Genomic DNA, 27,131 nt, shown 5'->3' with positions numbered 1-27,131 from the left:
GCTTTTGTTAGATAGCATGGCTGTTGGATACTTGACAAGGCAGGTTATCTCAGGCTGAAGCTTATAGCATGACAAGGTGTGATATTAAAACAAACTTGGAGAGATAAGACTACTACAGAGAGTAAGGCAAAGAGACTTGCCTGGTTTATCTTGCTGCGTGCCTCCACCAGCTCTTCATCCTGGACCTCTGTCTCAATGGTGTAGGTGCCTGCTTCACTCAAGGCATCATCCTCCTCGTTCCCCAAGCTTCTGGGGCTTCCGACCTCCATGGTAAATGTGGCCTCCAGGCTCTGTGCGGCCTCCAGGCTCCGTGCGGCCTCCAGGCTCCGTGCGGCCTCCAGGCTCCGTGCGGCCTCCAGGCTCCGTGTGGCCTCCATGGTGTGGTTGGCCAGGGACATTAGAGGGGCTTTCAGGGGCACAGGCTGGTTGACGGTGGAGGTCTGAGTCAGGTATGGGACAGGGGGCTGAGGGGGACTTGGTGGGGTCTGGTGGGAGTGGGGCACTGCTGCCATTTCTGTTGGTGGTGGGCTGGTGGTAGGAGACACAGGTGAAGTCTTCCTCTCCCAGGTTGTGTTCATGCTTGGTCTAGTCTCCTGTCTGGACTCCCTCAGGAACTCAGCAGTGAAGTCCTGGGAAAGTTTGGACCTGCGGCCCACACTTCTAAAGGGCCTGGGCTGTATGGAGGAGGAGGGGGAGGAGAAGCTAGTATTGATCCGATCTTCCGTCTTCTCCCGCCTCAGGGAGCCGGCCCTCTGGGGGCCTCCAGAGCCCGGGCCCTTCAGGGGGATGGTATACTGTTGGGTGGGGGTGCTGGGGCCCAACTTCCTCTCCAGCTTGTTCCTGAGTGCCGGGCTGTCGGGCTGGACTGTGTTGTTGGTGAAGGTCTGTGAACGCTTCTTGCGTGGATTGTCATCAAAGAACTCGATGACGAAGACTTTCTTGGGGTCTGCTTTGCCCTGGCTCTGAGGAGGGGAGTGAGACTCTGGAGCGGAGCTGGACAGAAGCTCCTCTGAGTCAGGGGGGGTGAAGGGTCGAGGGGGGGACAGCTGGGTTGGTAGAGACGTGTGAGGCCCCATCGGTGGCTTTGACTGGATAACCTGCTTCCCGTTCACAACAGGATCCTCAGAGTTGCCCCGAGTCCCATCCTCATGGTGATGGCCTGATGATAAATACAGAAACATGTTAGCTTGAAAGCTCTGACAGTAACAGTGGATAGTAACATTGGATTCAGTGTATAAATCATTGAGTCACTCACCTGTGGAAGCCTTGTTGTAGATGGGCAGGTCACTGTTGGTGCTGAACATGTCCTCTGTCCGAGACCACCTCCGGATCATGCTCACGTCGCTTTGGACCAGCCAATCAGCCACCTTGCTCTCAGCTGACATCACCTCAGTGGGTGTGGTGACCGCCTCCTTACCCGGGAGCTTGCGTTGCTGGCGGAAGGAGAACTTGGTCACATGGTCCTTGATCTTGACTTTGCCCGGCGTGCATTCGTCAAACTCGATGGTGAAGGAGGCGTGGCTCTGCACCACAGGGGGTGTGGGGGTGGAGTTGGGGGCTGGGGGGAGAACAGGGACAGGGACAGCAGGGGGATCAGTGTCCTTAGTGGGAACCTCACGGAGCTCCCGCTGCTGGAACTCCTTAGTGGGGATCTCAAAGTAGCTGGGCTCCCTGTGGTATGAGTAGATGGACTTGGCCTGGCTGTCTGACAGGGAGCCGTTGACCTCCTGTCTGTAGCTCTCTTTAGTATTCTCTGTGGGGGCAGACACAGGGGGAAGACAGCAGGACAATATAGATCAATACTATATAGACCAATACTGTAAACTAGTGATGGGGGGGAATCGATACAGTTACATATAGCAATATTATTTTGGACGATATCATATCGATATTTGACTCAAAGTATAGATTTTTTTTTAATCATTAGCGTTAGCTAGCGCTAGTAGGCGCCAAAACTCGCACTTTTATTTCCCCGACTGATCAAAACTCATTTTCTCATGCTCTCTCGTCTCTCTGCAGCAGACATATAGTGAGCAATATTTTTGGAACATCAAATCGCAATATCGAATCCACAATACACAGAATTGTGAGAATCATGAGAAACGCAGTACACATCATAATGGCACCTAAGTATCGTGATAATAACGTATTGTGAGGTCCCTGGCAATTCCCAACCCTATTGTCAACTGCAGGCACAAAGGACATGCAGTATGAGGTGGGTAAGGGAAGGAATCACAGACACTACTCTAATGAAATATTACTGGGGAGAAATAACAACTGTGACATACTACAACAGTCAAGGAAAACAAATCACGGAAAAACTCAGTCTGCCAAGTATTCCCTATAAATCTGGAGCCACAAATAACAAGATGGCTTGGCTAAGCAAACATACAAATACATTAGCCAATCAATGGGTGCCAGGCCAGCTGGGCGTGAAGAAATGTAACTGTGGGAGCTTGGAGTCCAAAGGAGAGTGGGCAGCATGAGGCTAACAGTCACCCTCCCTCCTCCACCCTGTACCCTGGGCTTACAGGGGTAATCCATCACGAGGCACTGCCCGCTGGCCTGGCATGGCCCTGGACCAACCTGGCTTAGTGTGACACTGGCAGCTCCTGGTCACTACTGAGGCACTACTGAGCTAAACACCATCCATCTCTCAATGGATGCATTGAAAACCTTTGGTGTGATGCATAACAAAGTGTTATATTTGTCACTCTAATCAAATACAATGGGTGTAACCTTTATGAGTCAGCACAGCTAATAACAATATTGAAGTGCCAGGCCTCTTTCATAGTGACACGCTCACTCTCACATATCCAGAGAAACATATGAATTGATAGTATAGTAATAGTAGAGTAGTGTTTGTTCCAGACCTGCAGGGTCCTCGTCTGGCCGCTGTCCTTCACTGTGTTCAGCATCATCCTCCCCCCACCACGACGGCTGTCCATACAGAGGAGTGGGCCTGGACACTGGAGCCTCACTGGCCACTAACAGACACGCAAGCAGATACATGGACAGAGAGAGGGAACAGAGTTAGTACAGCAGCAACTGAAAGATTTAGTCATGGTAGAATTATTGCAAACACCATAATGTCTGGGTTTGAAGTAAAGCTTTACATTGAAACATTCCAAAAAAGCGTAACACAGTCGCAGTGGATACTATTAGGGATAACATTGTGCATTTTGTCCTACTAAAATGTTTCATCATAATTTAATAACTTTGATAAGAATCAGCCATTGACAAAGCAGGTAGAGGGGCCTGGCGTTATAAACGAGGTCATGTGATACACAATACATAATCCTCCTGGGAGGAGAATGAGAGTGGACATGGTAATCCTAATCTTCACTAAAGGGAGGAAACACTTTTCAAACAACATCACTGGCCTGCTGAGTTTATGATGACTCATCTCTCCAGAGCAGAACATTGAGACAAACTGATAACCTTCCATCTACAGTATTTGGTCATACAGTACTTGCTGCTGTCCTGCTTGAATGCATACATACATTATCATGGCTGATCCATTAGTGGTGGTCCCTAGACTCTAAAAGGCCACTTCTATAGACACCAAAATACAGGTTGGTTCCATACGCGTTTCCATATACAGTGAGGGAAAAAAGTATTTGATCCCCTGCTGATTTTGTACGTTTGCCCATTGACAAAGAAATGATCAGTCTATCATTTTAATGGTAGGATTATTTGAACAGTGAGAGACAGAATAACAACAACAAAATCCAGAAAAACACATGTCAAAAATGTTATAAATTGATTTGCATTTTAATGAGGGAAATAAGTATTTGACCCCCTCTCAATCAGAAAGATTTCTGGCTCCCAGGTGTCTTTTATACAGGTAACGAGCTGAGATTAGGAGCACACTCTTAAAGGGAGTGCTCCTAATATCAGTTTGTTACCTTTATAAAAGACACCTGTCCACAGAAGCAATCAATCAATCAGATTCCAAACTCTCCACCATGGCCAAGACCAAAGAACTGTCAATCTCCCTCGGCCTGGGGCTCCATGCAAAATCTCACCTCGTGGAGTTGCAATGATCATGAGAACGGTGAGGAATCAGCCCAGAACTACACGGGAGGATCTTGTCAATGATCTCAAGGCAGCTGGGACCATAGTCACCAAGAAAACAATTGGTAACACACTACGCCGTGAAGGACTGAAATCCTGCAGCACCCGCAAGGTCCCCCTGCTCAAGAAAGCACATATACAGGGCCGTCTGAAGTTTGCCAATGAACATCTGAATGATTCAGAGGAGAACTGGGTGAAAGTGTTGTGGTCAGATGAGACCAAAATCGAGCTCTTTGGCATCAACTCAACTCGCCGTGTTTGGAGGAGGAGGAATGCTGCCTATGACACCAAGAACACCATCCCCACCGTCAAACATGGAGGTGGAAACATTATGCTTTGGGGGTGTTTTTCTGCTAAGGGGACAGGACAACTTCACCGCATCAAAGGGACGATGGACGGGGCCATGTACTGTCAAATCTTGGGTGAGAACCTCCTTCCCTCAGCCAGGGCATTGAAAATGGGTCGTGGATGGGTATTCCAGCATGACAATGACCCAAAACACACGGCCAAGGCAACAAAGGAGTGGCTCAAGAAGAAGCACATTAAGGTCCTGGAGTGGCCTAGCCAGTCTCCAGACCTTAATCCCATAGAAAATCTGTGGAGGGAGCTGAAGGTTTGAGTTGCCAAACGTCAGCCTTGAAACCTTAATGACTTGGAGAAGATCTGCAAAGAGGAGTGGAACAAAATCCCTCCTGAGATGTGTGCAAACCTGGTGGGAAACTACAAGAAACGTCTGTCCTCTGTGATTGCCAACAAGGGTTTTGCCACCAAGTACTAAGTCATGTTTTGCAGAGGGGTCAAATACTTATTTCCCTCATTAAAATGCAAATCAATTTATAACATTTTTGACATGCGTTTTTCTGGATTTTTTTGTTGTTATTCTGTCTCTCTGTTCAAATAAACCTACCATTAAAATGATAAACTGATCATGTCTTTGTCAGTGGGCAAACATACAAAATCAGCAGGGGATCAAATACTTTTTTCCCTCACTGTACGAGCTGAAAGGTTGCTGATGTAGTTAAATGATATTTATTGCTCACAAATGTTCATTGATTGCAACACAGATTCCAGGTTGGTAAGTGGTAAAAGAAAGCATTGTAATCCAGACAAGGTTTGACAGGTTCGAAGTGATAAATGGTAAAAAGGTAAAATCCCAAAGTACTACATGATAAGTAACAACAGGAAAATGTAATCCAAAAGAAAAAGGTAGAAAAGTGTTACTCTACAATGAGTCTTCTATCAGGTCCATCACCTGTCCTAATGAGTTCAACTAATGACGCCATCTTAACCATAATATGCCAGGGTTTCCCAAACTCGGTCCTCGGGATCCCAAGGGGTGCACGTTTTGGTTTTTGCCCTAGCACTACACAGCTGATTCAAATAATAAACTAATCAAATTTTTATAATTTGAATCAGCTGTGTAGTGTTAAGGCAAAAAACTAAATGTGCACCCCTTGGGTCCCTAGGATCGAGTTTGGGAAACACTGCTTTATGCTATTCTATAGGTAAACCACACGTGACCACCATGTGTCAGTATACCATAAAAGGATATCAATATACATAATTAGCATAAAGCTCAGTTTCCATACAATTCTATAAAATAATAAGCATTTCTACACAATTTCTATACGTTTATATTCAATAACAAATAAATCAAAATATCTTCTTTACATTTTCTTTCATATAAAATGGCTCTAACAAACCATATTAATCTGTTTTTATCCCCTACAATTGACCAATAAGGGCACTATGGCAGATTTCCTGTCACCCTCATTGCTGTGATGACGTCTAACAGCTGGCTGGCCAGCCCGGGACGCTAGGTTATATGGCATAAATCAGATTATCCACATGCCTGGTGTCTATGAAAACAAAACAGCCACATTAGGGCTCTCACACTGGCCTAAATAAACTAAAGCACTACAACTCCAAAGTGCTGTTGCCCAGGACACACAATAAGACATCAACAGAGGGAGGGAGGGGAACAGAAGGGCATGTCACTAATTCCATTTGGCTTACCCAATGCTTCATTTCTAGCTACACAGGATGGATGACACAACCTAAAATGGCTTGTGGACTCTCTCTAGTGCTGCACTGAGACAATTTAAGCTTTTCTATGTTGGTGTGTATCAGGAATGATGAAGCCACTAATGAAAGACATGAAAATGAACTTTAAATCCAGCGCTCTTCTTAGGCCGTGGACACCATAAGGATACATTTCTACATTATGTTCTACACTGAACAAAAATATAAACGCAACATGCAACAATTTCAAAGATTTTACTTAGTTACAGTTCATATAAGGAAATCAGTCAATTTAAATAAATTCATTAGGCCCTAATCTATGGATTTCAAGACTGGGAATACAGACATGCATCGGTTGGTCACAGATACCTTAAAAAAAAAAAAAAGTAGGGCGTGGATCAGAAAACCAGTCAGTATCTGGTGTGACCACCATTTGCATTATGCAGCGCGACATCTCCTTTGCATAGAGTTGATCAGGCTGTTGATTGTGGCCTGTGGAATGTTGTCCCACTCCTCTTCAATGGCTTTGCGAAGTTGCTGGATATTGGCGGGAACTGGAACACGCTCTCATACACGTCAATCCTAAGCATCCCAAACATGCTCAATGGGTGACATGTCTGGTGAGTATGCAGGCCATGGAAGAACTGGGACATTTTCAGCTTCCAGGAATTGTGCGCAGATCCTGGCGACATGGGGCCGTGCATTATCATGCTGAAACATGAGGTGATGAATGGCACGACAATGGGCCTCAGGATCTCATCACTGTATCTCTGTGCATTCAAATCGCCATCAATAACATGCAATTGTGTCCATTGTCCGTAGCTTATGCCTGCCCATACCATAACCCCACCGCCACCATGGGGCACTCTGTTCACAACGTTGACATCAGCAAACAGTTCGACCCCACACAACGCCATACACTGTCTGCCATCTTCCCGGTACAGTTGAAACCGGAATTCATCCGTGAAGAGCACACTTCTCCAGCGTGCCAGTGGCCATCGAAGGTGAGAATTTGCACACTGAAGTCGGTTACGACGCTGATCTGCAGTCAGGTCAATACCCTGGTGAGGACGACGAGCACGCAGATGAGCTTCCCTGAGATGGTTTCTGAGAGTTTGTTCAGAAGTTATTTGGTTGCGCAAACCCACAGTTTCATCAGCTGTTCGGGTGGCTGGTCTCAGACATTCCCACAGGTGAAGAAGCCGGATGTGGAGGTCCTGGGCTGGCGTGGTTACACGTGGTCTGCGGTTGTGAGGTTGGTTGGACGTACTGCCAAATTCTCTAAAACTACATTGTGGGCAGCTTATGGTAGAGAAATTAATATTAAATTATCTGGCAATAGCTCTGGTGGACATTCCTGCAGTCAGCATGCCAATTGCACGCTCCCTCAAAACTTGAGACATCTGTGGCACTGTGTTGTATGACAAAACTGCACATTTTAGAGTGGCCTTTTACTGTCCCCAGCACAAGGTGCACCTGTGTAATGATCATGCTGTTAAATCAGCTTCTTGATATGCCACACCTGTCAGATGGATGGATTATCTTAGCAAAGGAGACATTCTCACTAACAGGCATGTAAACAAAACTGTGTATGGAACATTTCTGGGATATTTTATTTCAGCTCATGAAACATGGGACCAACCCTTTACATGTTGCCTTTAATATATACTGAACAAAAATATAAAGTACATGGCCTGTCAGGGTAGACTACAGTAGGCCAGACAGGGTCACATCCTGGCCTACTGTACACTCAGAGAGCCAGCAGGTTCTTTCTCCTCCTGCTGCTTTACAGACAGCAGAAGGAGAAGACAGACTCCACAGTCCACACCCTGTAAGGCTTCAGGAAAAACTGACATCTCTGAGCCTCACAGTGTGAAGTCCCTGGACTGTCAACAGGGTGTGGCCTGTGGGGACCCGGACACTGTGGTCACCTCAACAGTCCAGCTGCTTCAGGAGGAAATAAGGAGTCAGTCAGCAGCTACATTAACCCATCACATACATCACATATAGGCAGAGTGGGAGAGGAGGAAGCTGAATGTATTCTATTGTATTGGTTCAGATTATTCCAAAATGGCGTAGCAGTGCGGTCGTGTAAATAGCCCATTTTTTTTTCTTTTTTTCGCCTCACCCAACGTGGAAAGGATTCTATTATTTCTTTATAACTTTTATCAAGAACCTTAAGCTGAAACTAGTCTAGCTGCAACCGAATGGCTACTTGCTATTAGCCACCGTTAGCGTCTTCACCATTGTCCGTGGCCTGCACTACCCACCAGCCAGCTCTAGCCTGGACAATTTGTCGGCCAGTCTGCACAGCGTGCTATCGACCCAGAGCATATCGGATTTTCTGACGGAATCACTGGACGCTAGCGCCGGATCATCGCAACCAGCTAGCTGCAACCAAATGGCTGTTGTCGTTGGCTAATTACCATTGCCCCTTAGCAAGCACCAGTTGAGCCAGGCCCATCTCCCGGCTATCTACCTCTCTGTCAACCGGACGTGACCTAGTGTTGACACGGAGTCCCGCCGATCCAACACGACTGGTTTGCCGACGAAATCGTCTGATGTGGTTTCAACAGGCTTCCCGTTACGACGTCGACCACGAAGATCCATCTGCTAGCCCGGGCCCACTAGCACACGCAAGCCGGGCCTCTTGCTCGCCAGTGCTGTAGCAGCCCCCAAACTACCTCCGAACTCTCCTATTGGTGTTCACCGGACCTTAAGATAACTCAGCTATACAGCTGATGCCTGCTGTACTGTTCCTTTTTACGGTACCGCATCCTGTCTATGTTTAGCCTCAGCCCAAACTTTGTCGCCATTACCAGCTGTTGTCTTAGCTCTGTCGAATACCATCTATGATTGCTTTATGCCTCTCTCCCATGTCAATATGCCTTGCTTATTGCTGTTTCGGTTATTTCTTAATGTACTATTTCACTGTAGAGCCCCCAGCCCAGCTCAACCTGCCTTAGACAGCTCCTTTGTCCCACCCCCCATACACGCGGAGACCGACTCAATCGGTGCCTCCAGTGATGCTCTCTCTTTCATTGTTACCCAACGCTTAGGTTTACCTCCACTGTACTCATATCCTTGTCTGTACATAATGCCCTGAATCTATTCTACAACGCCCGGAAATCTGCCCCCTTTTTTCTCTGTTCCCAACGCACTAGAAGACCAGTTCTTAAAGCCTTTAGCCGTATCCTTATTCTACTCCTCCTCTGTTCCTCTGGTGTTGTAGAGGTTAACCCAGGCCCTGTAGCCCCCAGTATCACTCCTACTCCCCAGGCGTTATCATTTGTTGACTTCTGTAACCGTAAAAGCCTTGGTTTTTTGCACGTTTACATCCGAAGCCTCCTCCCTAAGTTTGAGTTATTCACTGCGTTAGCACACACCGCCAACCCTGATGTTCTAGCAGTGTCTGAATCCTGGCTTAGGAAGGCCACCAAGAATTCAGAAATGTCCATCCCCAACTACAACATTTTCCGTCTCGATAGAACTGCCAAAGGGGGTGGGGTTGCAATCTACTGTAGAGATAGCCTGCAGAGCTCTATCATACTATCCTGGTCTGTGCCCAAACAGTTTGAGCTTCTACTTCTAAAAATCCACCTTTCCAGAAATAAGTCTCTCACTGTTGCCGCTTGCTACAGACCCCCCTCAGCCCCGAGCTGTGCCCTGGACACCATATGTGAACTGATTGCCCCCCCATCTATCCTCAGAGTTCGTACTGCTTGGTGACCTAAACTGGGATATGCTTAACACCCCGGCCATCCTACAATCTAAACTAGATGCCCTAAATCTCACACAAATTATTAACGAACCTACCAGGTACAACCCAAAATCTGTAAACATGGGCACCCTCATAGATATAATCCTGACAAATTTACCCTCTAAATACACCTCCGCTGTCTTCAACCAGGATCTCAGCGATCACTGCCTTATTGCCTGCGTCCGTAATGGGTCCGCGGTCAAACGACCACCCCTCATCACTGTCAAACGCTCCCTAAAACACTTTAGTGAGCAGGCCTTTCTAATTGACCTGGCCCAGGTATCATGGATGGATATTGACCTCATTCCGTCAGTAGAGGATGCCTGGTTGTTCTTTAAAAGTGCTTTCCTCTCAATCTTAAATAAGCATGCCCCATTCAAAAAAATCAGAACTAAGAACAGATATAGCCCCTGGTTCTCCTCAGACTTGAATGCCCTTGACCAGCACAAAAACATCCTGTGGCGTGCTGCATTAGCATCGAACAGCCCCCGCGATATGCAACTTTTCAGGGAAGTCAGGAACCAATATACACAATCAGTTAGGAAAGCAAAGGCTAGCTTTATCAAACAGAAATGTGCATCCTGTAGCACTAACTCCAAAAAGTTTTGGGACACTGTAAAGTCCATGGAGAATAAGAGCACCTCCTCCCAACTGCCCACTGCACTGAGGCTAGGAAACACTGTCACCACCAATAAATCTACAATAATCGAGAATTTCAACAAGCATTTTGCTACGGCTGGCCATGCTTTCCACCTGGCTACCACTACCTCGGCCACCAGCTCTGCACCCTCCGCTGCAACTTGCCCCCCCTTCTCCTTTACACAAATTCAGACAGCTGATGTTCTGAAAGAGCTGAAAAATCTGGACCCCTACAAATCAGCTGGGCTAGACAATCTGGACCCTTTCTTTCTAAAATTAGCAGCCGAAATTGTCGCAACCCCTATTACTAGCCTGTTCAACCTCTCTTTTGTAACCTCTCTTTCTGAGATCCCCAGCGATTGGAAAGCTGCCGCAGTCATCCCCCTCTTCAAAGGGGGTGACACTAGATCAAAACTGTTACAGACCTATATCCATCCTGCCCTGCCTTTCGAAAGTTTTTGAAAGCCAAGTTAACAAACAGATCACTGACCATTTTGAATCCCACCGTACCTTCTCCGCTATGCAATCCGGTTTCCGTGCTGGTCATGGGTGCACCTCAGCCACGCTCAAGGTCCTAAACGATATTATAACCACGATCGATAAAAGACAGTAATGCACAGCCGTCTTCATTGACCTGGCCAAGGCTTACGACTCTGTCAACCACCGCATTCTTATTGGCACACTAAATAGCCTTGGTTTCTCAAATGACTGCCTTTCCTGGTTCACCAACTACTTCTCAGATAGAGTTCAATGTGTCAAATCGGAGGGCCTGTTGTCTGGACCTCTGGCAGTCTCTATGGGGGTGCCACAGGGTTCAATTCTCGGGCCGACTCTATTCTCTGTGTATATCAATGATGTTGCTCTTGCTGCTGTTGATGCTCGGATCCACCTCTATGCGGACAACACCATTTTGTATACATCTGGCCCTTCATTGGACACTGTGTTAACAAACCTCCAAACGAGCTTCAACGCCATACAACACTCCTTCCGTAGCCTCCAACTGCTCTTAAACACTAGTAAAACTAAATGCATGCTCTTCAACCGAACGCTGCTTGCACCCGCCCACCCAACTAACTACTCTCGGCGGGTCTGACCTAGAGTATGTGGACAACTACAAATACCTAGGTGTCTGGTTAGACTGTAAACTCTCCTTCCAGACTCACATTAAGCATCTCCAATCAAAAGTTAGATCTAGAATCGGCTTCCTATTTCGCAACAAAGCCTCCTTCACTCATGCTGTCAAACATGCCCTCGTAAAACGGACTATCCTACCGATCCTTGACTTCGGCGATGTCATTTACAAAATAGCCTCCAACACTCTACTCAGCAAATTGGATGTAGTCTATCACAGTGCCATATGTTTTGTCACCAAAGCCCCATATACTACCCACCATTGTGATCTGTACGCTCTTGTTGGCTGGCCCTCACTACATATTCGTCGCCAAACCCACTGGCTCCAGGTCATCTATAAATCACTGCTAGGTAAATCCCTGTCTTATTTTAGCTCACTGGTCACCATAGCAACACCCACTCATAGTCTGCGCTCCAGCAGGTATATCTCACTGGTCCTCCCCAAAGCCAACACCTCCTTTGGCCGCCATTCCTTCCAGTTCTCTGCTGCCAATGACTGGAACGAACTGCAAAAATCTCTGAAGCTGGAGACTCTTATCTCCCTCACTAACTTTAGGCGTCAGTTGTCGGAGCAGCTTACCGATCACTGCACCTGTACACAGCCCATCTGTAATTAGCCCATCCAACTACCTCATCCCCATATAGTTATTTATTTTGCTAATTTGCACCCCAGTGTCTCTATTTGCACATCATCTTTTGCACATCTATCATTCCAGTGTTAATACGAAATTGTAACTATTTTGCACTATGGCCCATTTATTGCCTTACCTCCATAATTTACTACATTCGCACACACTGTATATATATTTTCTGTTGTATTTTTGACTTTATGTTTTGTTTACCCCATATGTAACTCTGTGTTGTTGTTTTTTATCGCACTGCTTTGCTTTATCTTAGCCAGGTCGCAGTTGTAAATGAGAACTTGTTCTCAACTGGCTTACCTGGTTAAATAAAGGTGAAATAAACAAATAAAAATGGCTGGAGGTCTGGCATGTCATAACCTTGTGACTGTCAGTAGTTAAAGCCACTAGTGATGGTCCATCCTTCCATTCCACTGCTGGGTAATGGGCTTGGATGAGCTGGATTACAGAGTGGGATCAGCTGGGTTTACTCTACTGTCATACAACAGGGTTGATCAACTTACAGTCATGGAAGCTATGACATCCAGTTTTAAAGATTGTGGGGTGAGACAGCAGTACTGCTTATAAAGAGTTACAACATATGATCAATAGGCTTGGCTGGATTACACAACCTCAACTGACATACCCAAATTCCAAATCCAAACTTCAAGACATCAAGGCTATTTACAGTATGATGAGAATTCAAGAGAAAACATCAAGCGATCAGTGAACTGCGCGTAAAAATGTGCCCCACTCATTTGGAATAAAGAGCACTTTTGTTAAGTAAAGTTCATGTCTGCATCTTGTTAATGGATACTATTTGAGAGTAGTGTGGAAATTGCTCAGCCAACAGTGTGTTTTGACCCTGTGAATGAAACTCATTCAAAGAGGACAGCTTTGAACCTTCCATTTCCCTGTGCTATTTAGATGCTTATCAATTTGCCAGAGGTACTGACTGTGTGTGTGAACAATGAACATCTCTACAAGATCTGAAAATAAAGATACAAAATAAGATCTCACTGGTTGAAATCAGACAGAGTACATCCCTCAGTGATTTAGGAACATAACTGCCCTGAAAATCATATTAAAGTAGAGCCCGACCAATATGTTTTATCGGGTCCGATACACATTTTGATTTTATTGGGGACAAAAATTACAGATACCGACATATGACGATATACTGATTTACAGCGGGGAAATAAAAAGTGTAATTTTTCCACACTAAGTTATCATAAATTGCCATCCAAAAGAGCATTTGTCCACTAACTATGCTTCAAATGTTGATTTCATACATTGTGGCAATAATTTACATTTACATTTTAGTCATTTAGCAGATGCTCTTATCCAGAGCGACTTACAGTTAGTGAGTGCATACATTTTCATACTGGCCCCCCCATGGGAAACAAACCCACAACCCTGGCGTTGCAAGCGCCATGCTCTACCAACTGAGCTACAGGGGACATTATCAGAATGGCCGCAAGTGTTCAGATAAGCATGAAATTCCCTTTTTTTCATCCTATTTATTGAATATCTGTTTAATTATCGTCTGATACTAGGGCTGTTACGGTGAACGTATTACCGCCACACAGGCAGTCAGGAGTCATGACCACAGTCAAATTCCACTTGACCGTTTAGTCACGGTAACTAGGCTTCTCCAAGCTCTGATATTGCCGATCGTCATTAGTAGCCTACCAAACTTGCTAACTGCCTGGTACTCAGCACTCTATTGTCCCTCTAATCACTCTGACATCAATGCAAATGTAATGGAAAATCTAATCAAACACTTAATGAGAGCCCAAGAGCTCATGTTGTGCAACATTTGTATAGGCTATGCAATTGCGTGAGAAAACAGAATGATGGCCTCTATTAAAAAGAGGAGGGCTCCCATCAGCTTTCTATAGGCTAGGCCTACTATATTTATTTCTCAACTTTCCTAATATTAAGCACATTGCTTTGCTTCACAACAGGAGTATAGCCTACCTGGCTGGCATGAAAATGAACCACGGGAAAAGCGTCCTCCATTCGCTATTTAAGTGCATAATTGTATTATTTTCACCCATGCCCCAGGTGCATGATAAATGGTCCATTCTAAATCAAAACTAATTTCACACATATATTATTTAGTATATGTTAAGACAACATTAAATTAAGAATAGTCTGATGGGTGACAATATTAGCCTATCACTTGTGAATGATGTATTACCACTTGTGAATGAAGCCCAGCGTGTGCATGTAGCCTAGCCTATAGGCCTATATGTTTTGATAAGGTTTGTATCACAACTAAAGTGGCCAAATAATTTCTTAAAATGAAGCACATTAATCCGCTTTACAACCGGTGTAGAGCCTTACTGGCATACATACAGTGAGGGAAAAAAGTATTTGATCCCCTGCTGATTTTGTACGTTTTCCCACTGACAAAGAAATTATCAGTCTATAATTTTAATGGTAGGTTTATTTGAACAGTGAAAGACAGAATAACAACAAAAAAATCCAGAAAAACTCATGTCAAAAATGTTATAAATTAATTTGCATTTTAATGAGGGAAATAAGTATTTGACCCCTCTGCAAAACATGACTTAGTACTTGGTGGCAAAACCCTTGTTGGCAATCACAGAGGTCAGACGTTTCTTGTAGTTGGCCACCAGGTTTGCACACATCTCAGGAGGGATTTTGTCCCACTCCTCTTTGCAGATCTTCTCCAAGTCATTAAGGTTTCGAGGCTGACGTTTGATAACTCGAACCTTCAGCTCCCTCCACAGATTTTCTATGGGATTAAGGTCTGGAGACTGGCTAGGCCACTCCAGGACCTTAATGTGCTTCTTCTTGAGCCACTCCTTTGTTGCCTTGGCCGTGTGTTTTGGGTCATTGTCATGCTGGAATACCCATCCACGACCCATTTTCCATGCCCTGGCTGAGAGAAGGAGGTTCTCATCCAAGATTTGACGGTACATGGCCCCGTCCATCGTCCCTTCGATGCGGTGAAGTTGTCCTGTCCCATTAGCAGAAAAACACCCCCAAAGCATAATGTTTCCACCTCCATGTTTGACGGTGGGGATGGTGTTCTTGGGGTCATAGGCAGCATTCCTCCTCCTCCAAACACGGCGAGTTGAGTTGATGCCAAAGAGCTCCATTTTGGTCTCATCTGACCACAACACTTTCACCCAGTTCTCACCAAGCTGCTTGGCGATGGTCTTGTAGCCCATTCCAGCCTTGTGTAGGTCTACAATCTTGTCCCTGACATCCTTGGAGAGCTCTTTCGTCTTGGCCATGGTGGAGAGTTTGGAATCTGATTGATTGATTTCTTCTGTGGACAGGTGTCTTTTATACAGGTAACAAACTGAGATTAGGAGCACTCCCTTTAAGAGTGTGCTCCTAATCTCAGCTCGTTACCTGTATAAAAGACACCTGGGAGCCAGAAATCTTTCTGATTGAGAGGGGGTCAAATACTTATTTCCCTCATTAAAATGCAAATCAATTTATAACATATTTGACAAGCGTTTTTCTTGATTTTTTTGTTGTTATTCTGTCTCTCACTGTTCAAATAAACCTACCATTAAAATTATAGACTGATCATTTCTTTGACAGTGGGCAAACGTACAAAATCAGCAGGGGATCAAATACTTTTTTCCCCTCACTGTAGGCAGCGCGTGAGTTTCAAGTTTGGGGCAGATAACTTTCACCATAAAAATGCACCTTTATAATTAAGCATTACATGCATAATCGCATTTGCAGTCACTTTTGAGAAAAGTGTTTTCCTGCTAATTGATTGGATTTTGGAACATTCATGCTTATAACCTACTGCCGTGTGCGCATTGCTGCGCTTATAATGTGAAGAAATAGCCTAATAGTTTATCAACATTTTAAGCTAAACGTTCTGATCTGTTGCATCAGCCTCATTGCTTTAAAAAAATAATAATTATAATTATAATAATAATAATAATAATAATAATAATATTGTAAAGTGGTTATCCCACTGGCTATAGGGTGAATGCACCAATTTGTAAGTCGCTCTGGGTAAGAGCGTCTGCTAAATGACGTAAATGTAAAAGTTTTTTTGATGCGAGTGGTTGTATTAATTTGGGATCCATCACATCCAACAACTGTCCCAGAGTATGTTTGGAATATTGATTCATTGCACAGAAGGACAAGTTGACTTTTGTACTATGGGTGATAGTAGATTGACATAGGGTAGTGCTTTTGCAGTTCGTTAGGCCTACTCATCTTGTTGGCTGACGAAAAGTAGGCTAACATCTTCTAACATCTTCAATATGCGCCTCGGAATTTGATAAGAGGGACGCGTACAGTTGCGTTCCCGATGTGTCTTAACTTGTAGCCTACTTCTTAGCGGAGATGCCTTTGAGAAGGACCCGATCACGTGACAGGCATTGGCTAATAAGAATTGAGATATCTGAGAGCCATGTGAGTGAGAGGTGCTTTGGAGCACGGCAGGGAATTATAATTATTTTATTCAGCCCAAGGGCACAACGGCCACTTTGGCTGCAAAAGGCATGGATTGTTTAGGGGGCATTGCGGCCACAGAAGGGGGATGCCGCCGGGAAATTCGAGGCATTCGAGGCACTCCGACATTGCTTGTCCTAATATGTCTATATTTCTTAATTCCATTATTTTACTTTTAGATGTGTCTATTGTTGTAAATTGATAGATACTACTGCACTGTTAGAGGTAGGAACACAAGGATTCCACTACACCCGCAATAACATCTGCTAAATATGTGTATGTGACCAATAACATTTGATTTGATGACAAAGCGAACAGGTTTGTAGAAATGTTGCCAAAAATAAAATAAAAACAGAAATACCTTATTTACATAAGTATTCAGACCCTTTGCTATGAGACTCAAAATTGATCTCTGTGGAGAACCTTCCAGAAGGACAACCATCTCTGCAGCACTCCACCAATCAGCCCTTTATGGTAGAGTGGCCAGACGGAAGCCACTCCTCAGTAAAAGGCAAATGACAGCCCGCTTGGAGTTTGCCAAAAGGCACCTAAAGGACTCTCAGACCATGAGAAACAAGATTCTCTGGTCTGATGAAACCATGATTTAACTCTTTGGCCTGAATGCCAAGCGTCACATCTGGAGGAAACCTGGCACCATCCCTACGGTGAAGCATGGTATCATGCTGTGGGGATGTTTTTCAGCGGCAGGGACTGGGAGACTAGTCAGGATCGAGGCAAAGATGAACGCAGGAGTGGCTTTGGGGCAAGTATCTGATTGTCCTTCAGTGGCCCGGCCCAGCCCGAGCCCGAACTTGAACCCGATCGAACATCTCTGGAGAGACCTGAAAATAGCTGTTCAGCGACACTCCCCATCCAACCTGACAGAGCTTGAGAGGATCTGCAGTGAAGAATGGGAGAAATTCCCCAAATACAGGTGTGCCAAGCTTGTAGCGTCATACCCAATTAGACTCGAGGCTGTAATCGCTGCCAAAGGTGCTTCAACAAAGTACTGAGTAAAGGGTCTGAATACTTATGTAAATGTATTATTTTAGTTGTTTTTTTATAGATTTGCAAACATTTCTAAAAACCTGTTTTTGCTTTGTCATTATGAGGTATTGTGTGTAGATTGATAAGGAAAAAAACAATCGAATCCATTTTAGAATAAGGCTGTAACGTAACAAAATGTGGAAAAAGTAAAGGGGTCTGAATACTTTCCGAATGCACTGTAGGAGGTCCTGTTTCTTTGTTAACCTCGCAACAAAGAATAGCCGCATGGGCGCACTTCCTTGGAAATCGTTTGAAGAAAATATCCTTTCAATTTTATTCAGCTATATTCAATTGTATTATTCATACTATAAAACAATAAAAAAATTATGCCACGGAATTCTAAGCAACTCTTGTCTGCTATATGAACTAGTGTAGCCCACAGCAATATGGCATAGTCATATCAGGGCCTAACATTTTCTTCATATTATGTTTCTTTAGACCTGTCTAAAATAAATAATGGATTCATTGTGATGGTGTAGGCTATATTAAATGTATTTATTAGACTAAAATGTAGATGTTCCAAAAGGTCTGCATTGGTGGCTTGTAGGCTATGCATGTCCATGCGCCAGGAGATGATAAACGTGTTTATGTTAATTAACGGTCAATTACTGTGAGACCGGCAGTTATTTGTTTGACAATGACCTGCTGACAAAATTTAATGAATGCCACAGCCCTATCCGATACCGATATAAAGGTAAAAGGCCAATATCGGCGATAATATTGTTGAACCAATACATCGGTTTGGCTCTACATAAAAGCCAAAAAGATGCAGCCAAAAAGTGGAGCCGAGGACAGAAGGACACCTGTATGTACTGGACGGTGAGTGAGACAGCAAAACTACAATCCCCCTAACCAACTGGCCAGTGACGCTCGCTTCGCATGGAAAAACACAGCCTCACATACACCTTGTGCTAGCTGCACCAGGAGTTGGTTCAGCACTCCTCCCCAGTCCAGAGGCATGGCAGACAGAGATAAGGCTGTAACTGTCCCAGCTCAACATGCTCAGCAGGCAAGACCAATGTCACTTCACTCATCCTGCCAACTGGCATTCCATACTAGTAATGCTGCACGTCTGACCCTACTGGATTGAACCTTTGAACCTGTCATCTCATAAGGTTGCTTTATCGCACACTCCTTAACAAGGAGAGCTGTGCGCATCTTAACAGATCGTCTAACACTTTGTGGTATAAAATGCTTATGAGGAGACAATCTTCCTCACTTGAATAAGATATTAGAATAGACGTCAGCAGCTATCTTTTACCTGAGGTATGACAGACTGATATGCTGGTACTGTATGTGACAAAGACAAACAGTTAAATTCATCAATTGTATTTGCTTAAACATTTCAAATCAAATATTACTTGTCACATGCGCCGAATACAACAGGTGTAAAAATGCTTACTTACAAACCCTTAACCAACAATGCAGTTAAGAAAAATAAGAGTAAGAAAAATATTTACTAAATAAACTAAAGTAAAAAATAAAAGGGCAACAATAAAATAACAATAACGAGGCTATATACAGGGGGTACCGGTACCGAGTCAATGTGCGGGGTACAGGTTAGTTGAGGTACTTGAGGTAATATGTACATGTAGGTAGGGGTAAAGTGTCTATGCATAGATAATAAACAGCGAGTAGCAGCAGCGTCAATGCAAATAGTCCGGGTAGCCATTTGATTAGCTGTTTAGCAGTCTTATGGCTTGGGGGTAGAAGCTGTTAAGAAGCCTTTTGGACCTAGACTTGGCACTCTGGTGCCGCTTGCCCTGCGGTAGCGGAGAGAACAGTCTATCACTACGGTGGCTGGAGTCTCTGGCAATTTCTGGGGCCTTCCTCTGACACCGCCTGGTATAGAGGTCATGGATGGCAGGAAGCTTGGCCCCAGTGATGCACTGGGACTTACACACTACCCTCTGTAGCGCCTTGCGGTCGGAGGCCGAGCAGTTGCCATACCAGGCGGTTATGCAACCAGTCAGGATGCTCTCGATGGTGCAGCTGTAGTATTTTGAGGATCTGAGGACCCATGCCAAATCTTTTCAGTCCCCTGAGGGAGAATAGGCATTGTCGTGTCCTCTTCACAACTGTCTTGGTGTGTTTGGACCATGATAGTTTGTTGGTGATGTGGACACCAAGGAACTGGAAGCTCTCAACCTGCTCCACTACAGCCCCGTCGATGAGAATGGGTGCATGCTCGGCACTCCTTTTCCTGTAGTCCACAATCATCTCTTTTGTCTTGATCATGTTAAGGGAGAGGTTGTTATCCTGGCACCACACTGCCAGGTCTCTGACTTCCTCCCTATAGTCTGTCTCATCGTTGTTGGTGATCAGGCCTACCACTGTTGTGTCGTCGGCAAACTTAATGATGGTGTTGGAGTTGTGCTTGGCCATGCAGTCATGGGTGAACAGGGAGTACAGGAGAGGACTGAACACACACTCCTGAGGGGCCCCCGTGTTGAGGATCAGTGTGGCAGATGTGTTGTTAACTGCCCTTACCACCTGGGGGCGGCCTGTCAGGAAGTCCAGGATCCAGTTGCAGAGGGAGGTGTTAAGCTCGCGGCTGGGCTTCCCTTTGTAGTCCGCAATAGTTTGCAAGCCCTGCCACATCCGACGAGCATCGAAGCCGGTGTAGTAGGATTCAATCTTAGTCCTGTATTTAAGCTTTGCCTGTTTGATCTTTTGTCTGAGGGCATAGCAGGATTTCTTATAAGCGTCCGGGTTAGAGTCCCGCTCCTTGAAAGCGGCAGCTCTACCCTTTAGCTCAGTGCGGATGTTGCCTGTAATCCATGGCTTCTGGTTGGGGTATGTACGTACGGTCACTGTCGGGACAACGTCATCGATGCACTTATTGATGAAGCAGGTGACTGATATGGTATACTCTTCAATGACATCGGATGAGTCCTGGAACATATTCCAGTCTGTGCTAGCAAAAAGGTCCTGTAGCGTAGCATCTGCATCATCTGACCACTTCCGTATTAAGCGAGTCACTGGTACTTCCTGCTTTAGTTTTTGCTTGTAAGCAGGAATCGGGAGGATAGAATTATGGTCAGATTTGCCAAATGGAGGGCGAGCGAGAGCTTTGTACGCACCTCTGTGTGGAGTAAAAGTGGTCTAGTTTTTTTCTTTTCTTGTTGCATATGTAACATGCTGGTAGAAATGAGGTAAAACGGATTTAAGTTTCCCTGCATTAAAGTCCCCGGCCACTTGGAGCGCCGCCTCTGGATGAGCATTTTCTTGTTTGCTTATGGCTTTATACAGCTCGTTGAGTGTGGTCTTAGTGCCAGCATCGGTTTGTGGTGGTAAATAGACTAAAAATATAGATAAACTCTCTTGGTAAATAGTGTGGTCTACAGCTTATCATGAGATACTCTAACTCAGGCGAGCAAAACCTAGAGACTTCCTTAATATTTGATTTCGTGCACCAGCTGTTATTGACAAATAGACACATACCACCACCCCTTGTCTTACCGGAGGCATCTGTTCTGTCTTGCCGATGCACGGAAAAACCAGCCAACTGTTTATTATCCACGTCGTCGTTCAGCCACGACTCAGTGAAACATAAGATATTACAGTTTTTAATGTCCCGTTGGTAGGATAGTCTTGAACGTAGCTCATCCAGTTTATTCTCCAATGATTGCACGTTGGCCAATAGGACGGATGGTAGAGGCGGGTTAGCCACTCGCCGACCCCTGTATCGGCGTCTTCTCTTCATGCGAATGATGGGGATTTGGGCCTGGTCGGGTATCTGGAGTAAGTCCTTCGCGTCCGACTCGTCAAATAAAACATATTTGTCCAGTTCGAGGTGAGTAATCGCTGTTCTGATATCTAGAAGCTCTTTTTGGTCATAAGAGACGGTGGCAGAAACATTATGTACAAAATAAGTTACAAACAACGCGAAAAACACAAAATAGCACAATTGGTTAGGAGCCCGTAAAATGGCAGCCATCTCCTCCGGCACCATTCTTCTACATTTGCAGAGACCTTGCAGAGAAAATGCATAGGTGTACATTAGTGTAATGTTAGCTAGCTACATAGTTGTATTTGTATCAAAGATAAAGGTGTAGTATAGAGAAACTATCGAGGTTAGCTAGCCAACTACATTCGTTCGCAGCGACGCCGTTTTTCAAACAAAGTCAACACCGCAGCCATTGCTAGCTAGCCAACACTACCAGCTAGCAGTACTATAGCAACTAAACACAATATCCTTTTAGCCAGCTACATTCGTTCGCAGCGACGCCGTTTTTCAAACAAAGTCATCACCGCAGCCATTGCTAGCTAGCCAACGCTACCAGTACTGTAGCAACTAAATACAATATAATTTTTGCCAGCTACATTCGTTCGCAGCGACACCGTTTTTCAAACAAAGTCAACACCGCAGCCATTGCTAGCTAGCCAACACTACCAGCTAGCAGAACTGTAGCAACTAAATACAATATCATTTTAGCCAGCTACACTCGTTCGCAGCGACGCCGTTTTTCAAACAAAGTCAACACCACAGCCATCGCTAGCTAGCCAACACTACCAGCTAGCAGTACTGTAGCAGCTAAATACAATATAATTTTAGTCAATGAGAATTTTGCAACATAAAGCTTCCCTTTCTGAACATTCGAGATGTGTAGTCCACTTGTGTAGCTAGCATGACTGACTTTGTGCTAGCTAGCCAACATTTAATTATTGCTGCGTTATGAAAGGAACTAGACACGGACACGAATTATCTGTTTAGTGTGTTAACACACTATTGGTAGTTTGTTGTAACCAAGTATTGGTGCTAAACCGTGTGTTATTGGATGCTAGCATGCTAGTTAGCTATGGCGTCATAGGATACGGTGCCCTGGGCGGTTTTCATGGAAGAATACTGTAAGTTAGCTAGCTGAATAAAGTAAGTTAGAGTCTATTCCTAGAAACATTGAACCGCTGTAGTTTACAACAATTCTAATTTTTAAAGTGGAAGTTGGGAGAGTTATATTTGGGAGTTGTGGTGAGGGAGGCCCCGCTCTCTCCTTTCCCAGATGTTTAGTTCATTTCATTCCGATCTCCTCTGCATTATTGTAGCCATTTGCTGCAGCCTGTCAACTATGCCTCTGCCTATCCCTGTTCTCTCCTCTCCGCACAGGCTACACAAACGCCTCACACCGCGTGGCTGCTGCCTCTCTAACCTGGTGGTCCCTGCACGCACCACACAACTGGAGTTCCAGGTCTCAGGCAGCCTCTGGAACTGCCGTTCTGCTGCCAACAAGGCAGACTTCATCCCAGCCTATGCTACCCTCCAGTCCCTCGACTTCTTGGCGCTGACGGAAACATGGATTACCACTGAAAACATTGCTACTCCTACTGCTCTCTCCTCGTCTGACCATGTGTTCTCGCATACCCCGAGAGCATCTGGTCAGCGGGGTGGTGGCACAGGAATCCTCATCTCTCCCAAGTGGACATTCTCAATTTTTCCCCTAACCCATCTGTCTATCTCCTCATTTGAATTCCATGCTGTCACAGTCACTAGCCCATTTAAGCTTAATATCCTTGTCATCTATCGCCCTCCAGGTTCCCTTGGAGAGTTCATCAATGAGCTTGACGCCTTGATAAGTTCCTTTCCTGAGGATGGCTCACCCCTCACAGTTTTGGGGGGATTTCAACCTCCCTACGTCTACATTTGACTCATTTCTCTCTGCCTCCTTCTTTCCACTCCTCTCCTCTTTTGACCTCACCCTCTCACCGTCCCCCCTACTCACAAGGCAGGTAATACGCTTGACCTCATCTTTACTAGATGCTGTTCTTCTACTAATCTCACTGCAACTCCCCTCCATGTCTCCGACCACTACTTTGTATCCTTTTCTCTCTCGCTCTCCTCCAACACTACTCACTCTGCCCCTACACAGATGGTAATGCGCCGCCGCAACCTTCGCTCTCTCTCTCCCGCTACTCTCTCCTCTTCCATCCTATCATCTCTTCCCTCTGCTCAATCCTTCTCCCTCCAATCTCCTGATTCTGCCTCCTCAACCCTCCTCTCCCCCCTTTCTGCATCCGTTGACTCTCTATGTCCCCTATCCTCCCGGCCGGAAGGTCCTCCCCTCCAGCTCCGTGGCTTGACGACTCATTGCGAGCTCACAGAACAGAGCTCCGGGCAGCTGAGCGGAAATGGAAGAAAACTAGACTCACTCACCACCTGGCATCTTTTCACTCCCTCCTCTCTACATTTTCTTCATCTGTTTCTGCTGCTAAGGCCACTTTCTACCACTATAAATTCCAAGCATCTGCCTCTAACCCTAGGAAGCTCTTTGCCACATTCTCCCCCCCTCCTCCCTCTCTGTGGATGACTTCGTCAACCACTTTGAAAAGAAGGTTGACGACATCCGATCCTCGTTTGTTAAGTCAAATGACACTGCTGGTCCTGCTCACACTGCCCTACCCTATGCTTTGACTTCTTTCTCCCCTCTATCTCCAGATAAAATCTTGTGACTTGTGACTGCAGGCCGCCCAACAACCTGCCCGCTTGACCCTATCCCCTCCTCTCTTCTCCAGACCATCTCCGGTGACCTTCTCCCCTACCTCACCTCGCTGATCAACTCATCCTTGACCGCTGGCTATGTCCCTTCCGTCTTCAAGAGAGCGAGAGTTGCACCCCTTCTCAAAAAACCAACACTCGATCCCTCTGATGTCAACAACTACAGACCAGTATCCCTTCTTTCTTTTCTTTCCAAAACTATTGAGCGTGCCGTCTTTAGCCAACTCTCTTGCTATCTCTCTCAGAATAACCTTCTTGATCCAAACCAGTCAGGTTTCAGGACTGGTCATTCAACTGAGACTGCTCTTCTCTGTGTCACGGAGGCTCTCCGCACTGCTAAAGCTAACTCTCTCTCCTCTGCTCTTGTCCTTCTAGACCTGTCTGCTGCCTTTGATACTGTGAACCATCAGATCCTCCTCTCCACCCTCTCCGAGCTGGGCATCTCCGGCGCGGCTCACTCTTGGATTGTGTCCTACCTGACCGGTCGCTCCTACCAAGTGGCGTGGCGAGAAGCTGTCTCCGCACCACGTGCTCTCACCACTGGTGTCCCCCAGGGCTCAGTTCTAGGCCCTCTCCTATTCTCGCTATACACCAAGTCACTTGGCTCTGTCATATCCTCACTTGGCTCTGTCATATCCTCACATGGCATCTCCTATCATTGCTACGCTGACGATACACAACTAATCTTCTCCTTTCCCCCTTCTGATAACCAGGTGGCGAATCGCATCTCTGCATGTCTGGCAGACATATCAGTATGGATGACGGATCACCACCTCAAGCTGAACCTCGGCAAGACGGAGCTGCTCTTCCTCCCGGGGAAGGACTGCCCGTTCCATGATCTTGCCATCACGGTTGACAACTCCGTTGTGTCCTCCTCCCAGAGTGCGAAGAGCCTTGGCGTGACCCTGGACAACACCCTGTCGTTCTCCGCTAACATCAAGGCGGTGACCCGATCCTGTAGGTTCATGCTCTACAACATTCGGAGAGCACGACCCTGCCTTACACAGGAAGCGGCACAGGTCCTAATCCAGGCACTTGTCATCTCCCGTCTGGATTACTGCAACTCGCTGTTGGCTGGGCTCCCTGCCTGTGCCATTAAACCCCTTCAACTCATCCAGAATGCCGCAGCCCGTCTGGTGTTCAACCTTCCCAAGTTCTCTCACGTCACCCCGCTCCTCCGCACACTCCACTGGCTTCCAGTTGAAGCTCGCATCTGTTACAAGACCATGGTGCTTGCCTATGGAGCTGTGAGGGGAACGGCACCTCCGTACCTTCAGGCTCTGATCAGTCCCTACACCCAAACGAGGGCATTGAGTTCATCCACCTCTGGCCTGCTGGCTCCCCTTCCTCTGCGGAAGCATAGTTCCCGCTCAGCCCAGTCAAAACTGTTCGCTGCTCTGGCACCCCAATGGTGGAACAAGCTCCCTCACGACGCCAGGACAGCGGAGTCACTCACCACCTTCCGGAGACATTTGAAACCCCACCTCTTTAAGGAATACCTGGGATAGGATAAAGTAATCCTTCTACCCCCCCCTCCCCCCCCAAAAAAAATTAAATAAAAAAATTGTAAAGTGGTTATCCCACTGGCTATAGGGTGAATGCACCAATTTGTAAGTCGCTCTGGATAAGAGCGTCTGCTAAATGACGTAAATGTAAATGTAAAAGGACAACAAGAGGACTGGGACAGGGCTGAAGTTGTGAGTTAAACAGAGTTTTACCTGCTGCGAGGGCAGCTTTATGCTCAGCTTTCTCCTGTTTGGAGCGGGATGAGTCTCTGGTTCTCTCCTCAGCATGCTGCCTCTCCTTCTCCCTCTTTCTGGCCTCCAGGGCCTTCATACTCATCTGCAGCTGGCTGGTGTACTTCTCATGCTAATACACGCAAAAGGAAAGCAGGATATGAAAAAGCCCCTACCAGACTATCACTTACATTCATAGATGACATGTACAGTGGGGGAAAAAAGTATTTAGTCAGCCACCAATTGTGCAAGTTCTCTCACTTAAAAAGATGAGAGGCCTGTCATTTTCATCATAGGTACACGTCAACTATGACAGACAAAATGAGAAAAAAAGAATCCAGAAAATCACATTGTAGGATTTTTAATGAATTTATTTGCAAATTATGGTGGAAAATAAGTATTTGGTCAATAACAAAAGTTTCTCAATACTTTGTTATATACCCTTTGTTGGCAATGACACAGGTCAAACGTTTTCTGTAAGTCTTCACAAGGTTTTCACAAACTGTTGCTGGTATTTTGGCCCATTCCTCCATGCAGATCTCCTCTAGAGCAGTGATGTTTTGGGGCTGTCGCTGGGCAACACGGACTTTCAACTCCCTCCAAAGATTTTCTATGGGGTTGAGATCTGGAGACTGGCTAGGCCACTCCAGGACCTTGAAATGCTTCTTACGAAGCCACTCCTTCGTTGCCGGGCGGTGTGTTTGGGATCTTTGTCATGCTGAAAGACCCAGCCACGTTTCATCTTCAATGCCCTTGCTGATGGAAGGAGGTTTTCACTCAAAATCTCACGATACATGGCCCCATTCATTCTTTCCTTTACACGGATCAGTCGTCCTGGTCCCTTTGCAGAAAAACAGCCCCAAAGCATGATGTTTCCACCCCCATGCTTCACAGTAGGTATGGTGTTCTTTGGATGCAACTCAGCATTCTTTGTCCTCCAAACACGACGAGTTGAGTTTTTACCAAAAAGTTCTATTTTGGTTTCATCTGACCATATGACATTCTCCCAATCCTCTTCTGGATCATCCAAATGCACTCTAGCAAACTTCAGACGGGCCTGGACATGTACTGGCTTAAGCAGGGGGACACATCTGGCACTGCAGGATTTGAGTCCCTGGCGGCTTAGTGTGTTACTGATGGTAGGCTTT

At 45.7% G+C, this 27,131-nt stretch overlaps 1 protein-coding gene across 2 annotated transcripts in view; it reads right to left on the bottom strand.

Annotated features, from left to right (window-relative positions):
- LOC121544474 (centrosomal protein of 170 kDa protein B-like) overlaps positions 1–27,131 on the bottom strand; it is a 51,041-nt gene that overhangs the window by 9,132 nt on the left and 14,778 nt on the right. For both annotated transcript variants that reach the window (XM_045209146.1, XM_045209145.1), the window contains exons 6-9: positions 25,966–26,116; positions 2,874–2,987; positions 1,256–1,753; positions 141–1,159 (exon numbers count right to left, since the gene is read on the bottom strand). In XM_045209146.1, coding sequence (XP_045065081.1) covers positions 141–1,159; positions 1,256–1,753; positions 2,874–2,987; positions 25,966–26,116 — 1,782 coding nt within the window. The remainder of the gene's footprint in view (positions 1–140; positions 1,160–1,255; positions 1,754–2,873; positions 2,988–25,965; positions 26,117–27,131) is intronic.

The sequence above is a fragment of the Coregonus clupeaformis genome, chromosome 29 (assembly GCF_020615455.1).
Source record: "Coregonus clupeaformis isolate EN_2021a chromosome 29, ASM2061545v1, whole genome shotgun sequence".
Taxonomy (NCBI): Eukaryota; Metazoa; Chordata; class Actinopteri; order Salmoniformes; family Salmonidae; genus Coregonus; species Coregonus clupeaformis.
Note: the sequence above shows the minus strand (reverse complement) of the source record. Positions and strands in the feature narration are given on the sequence as shown.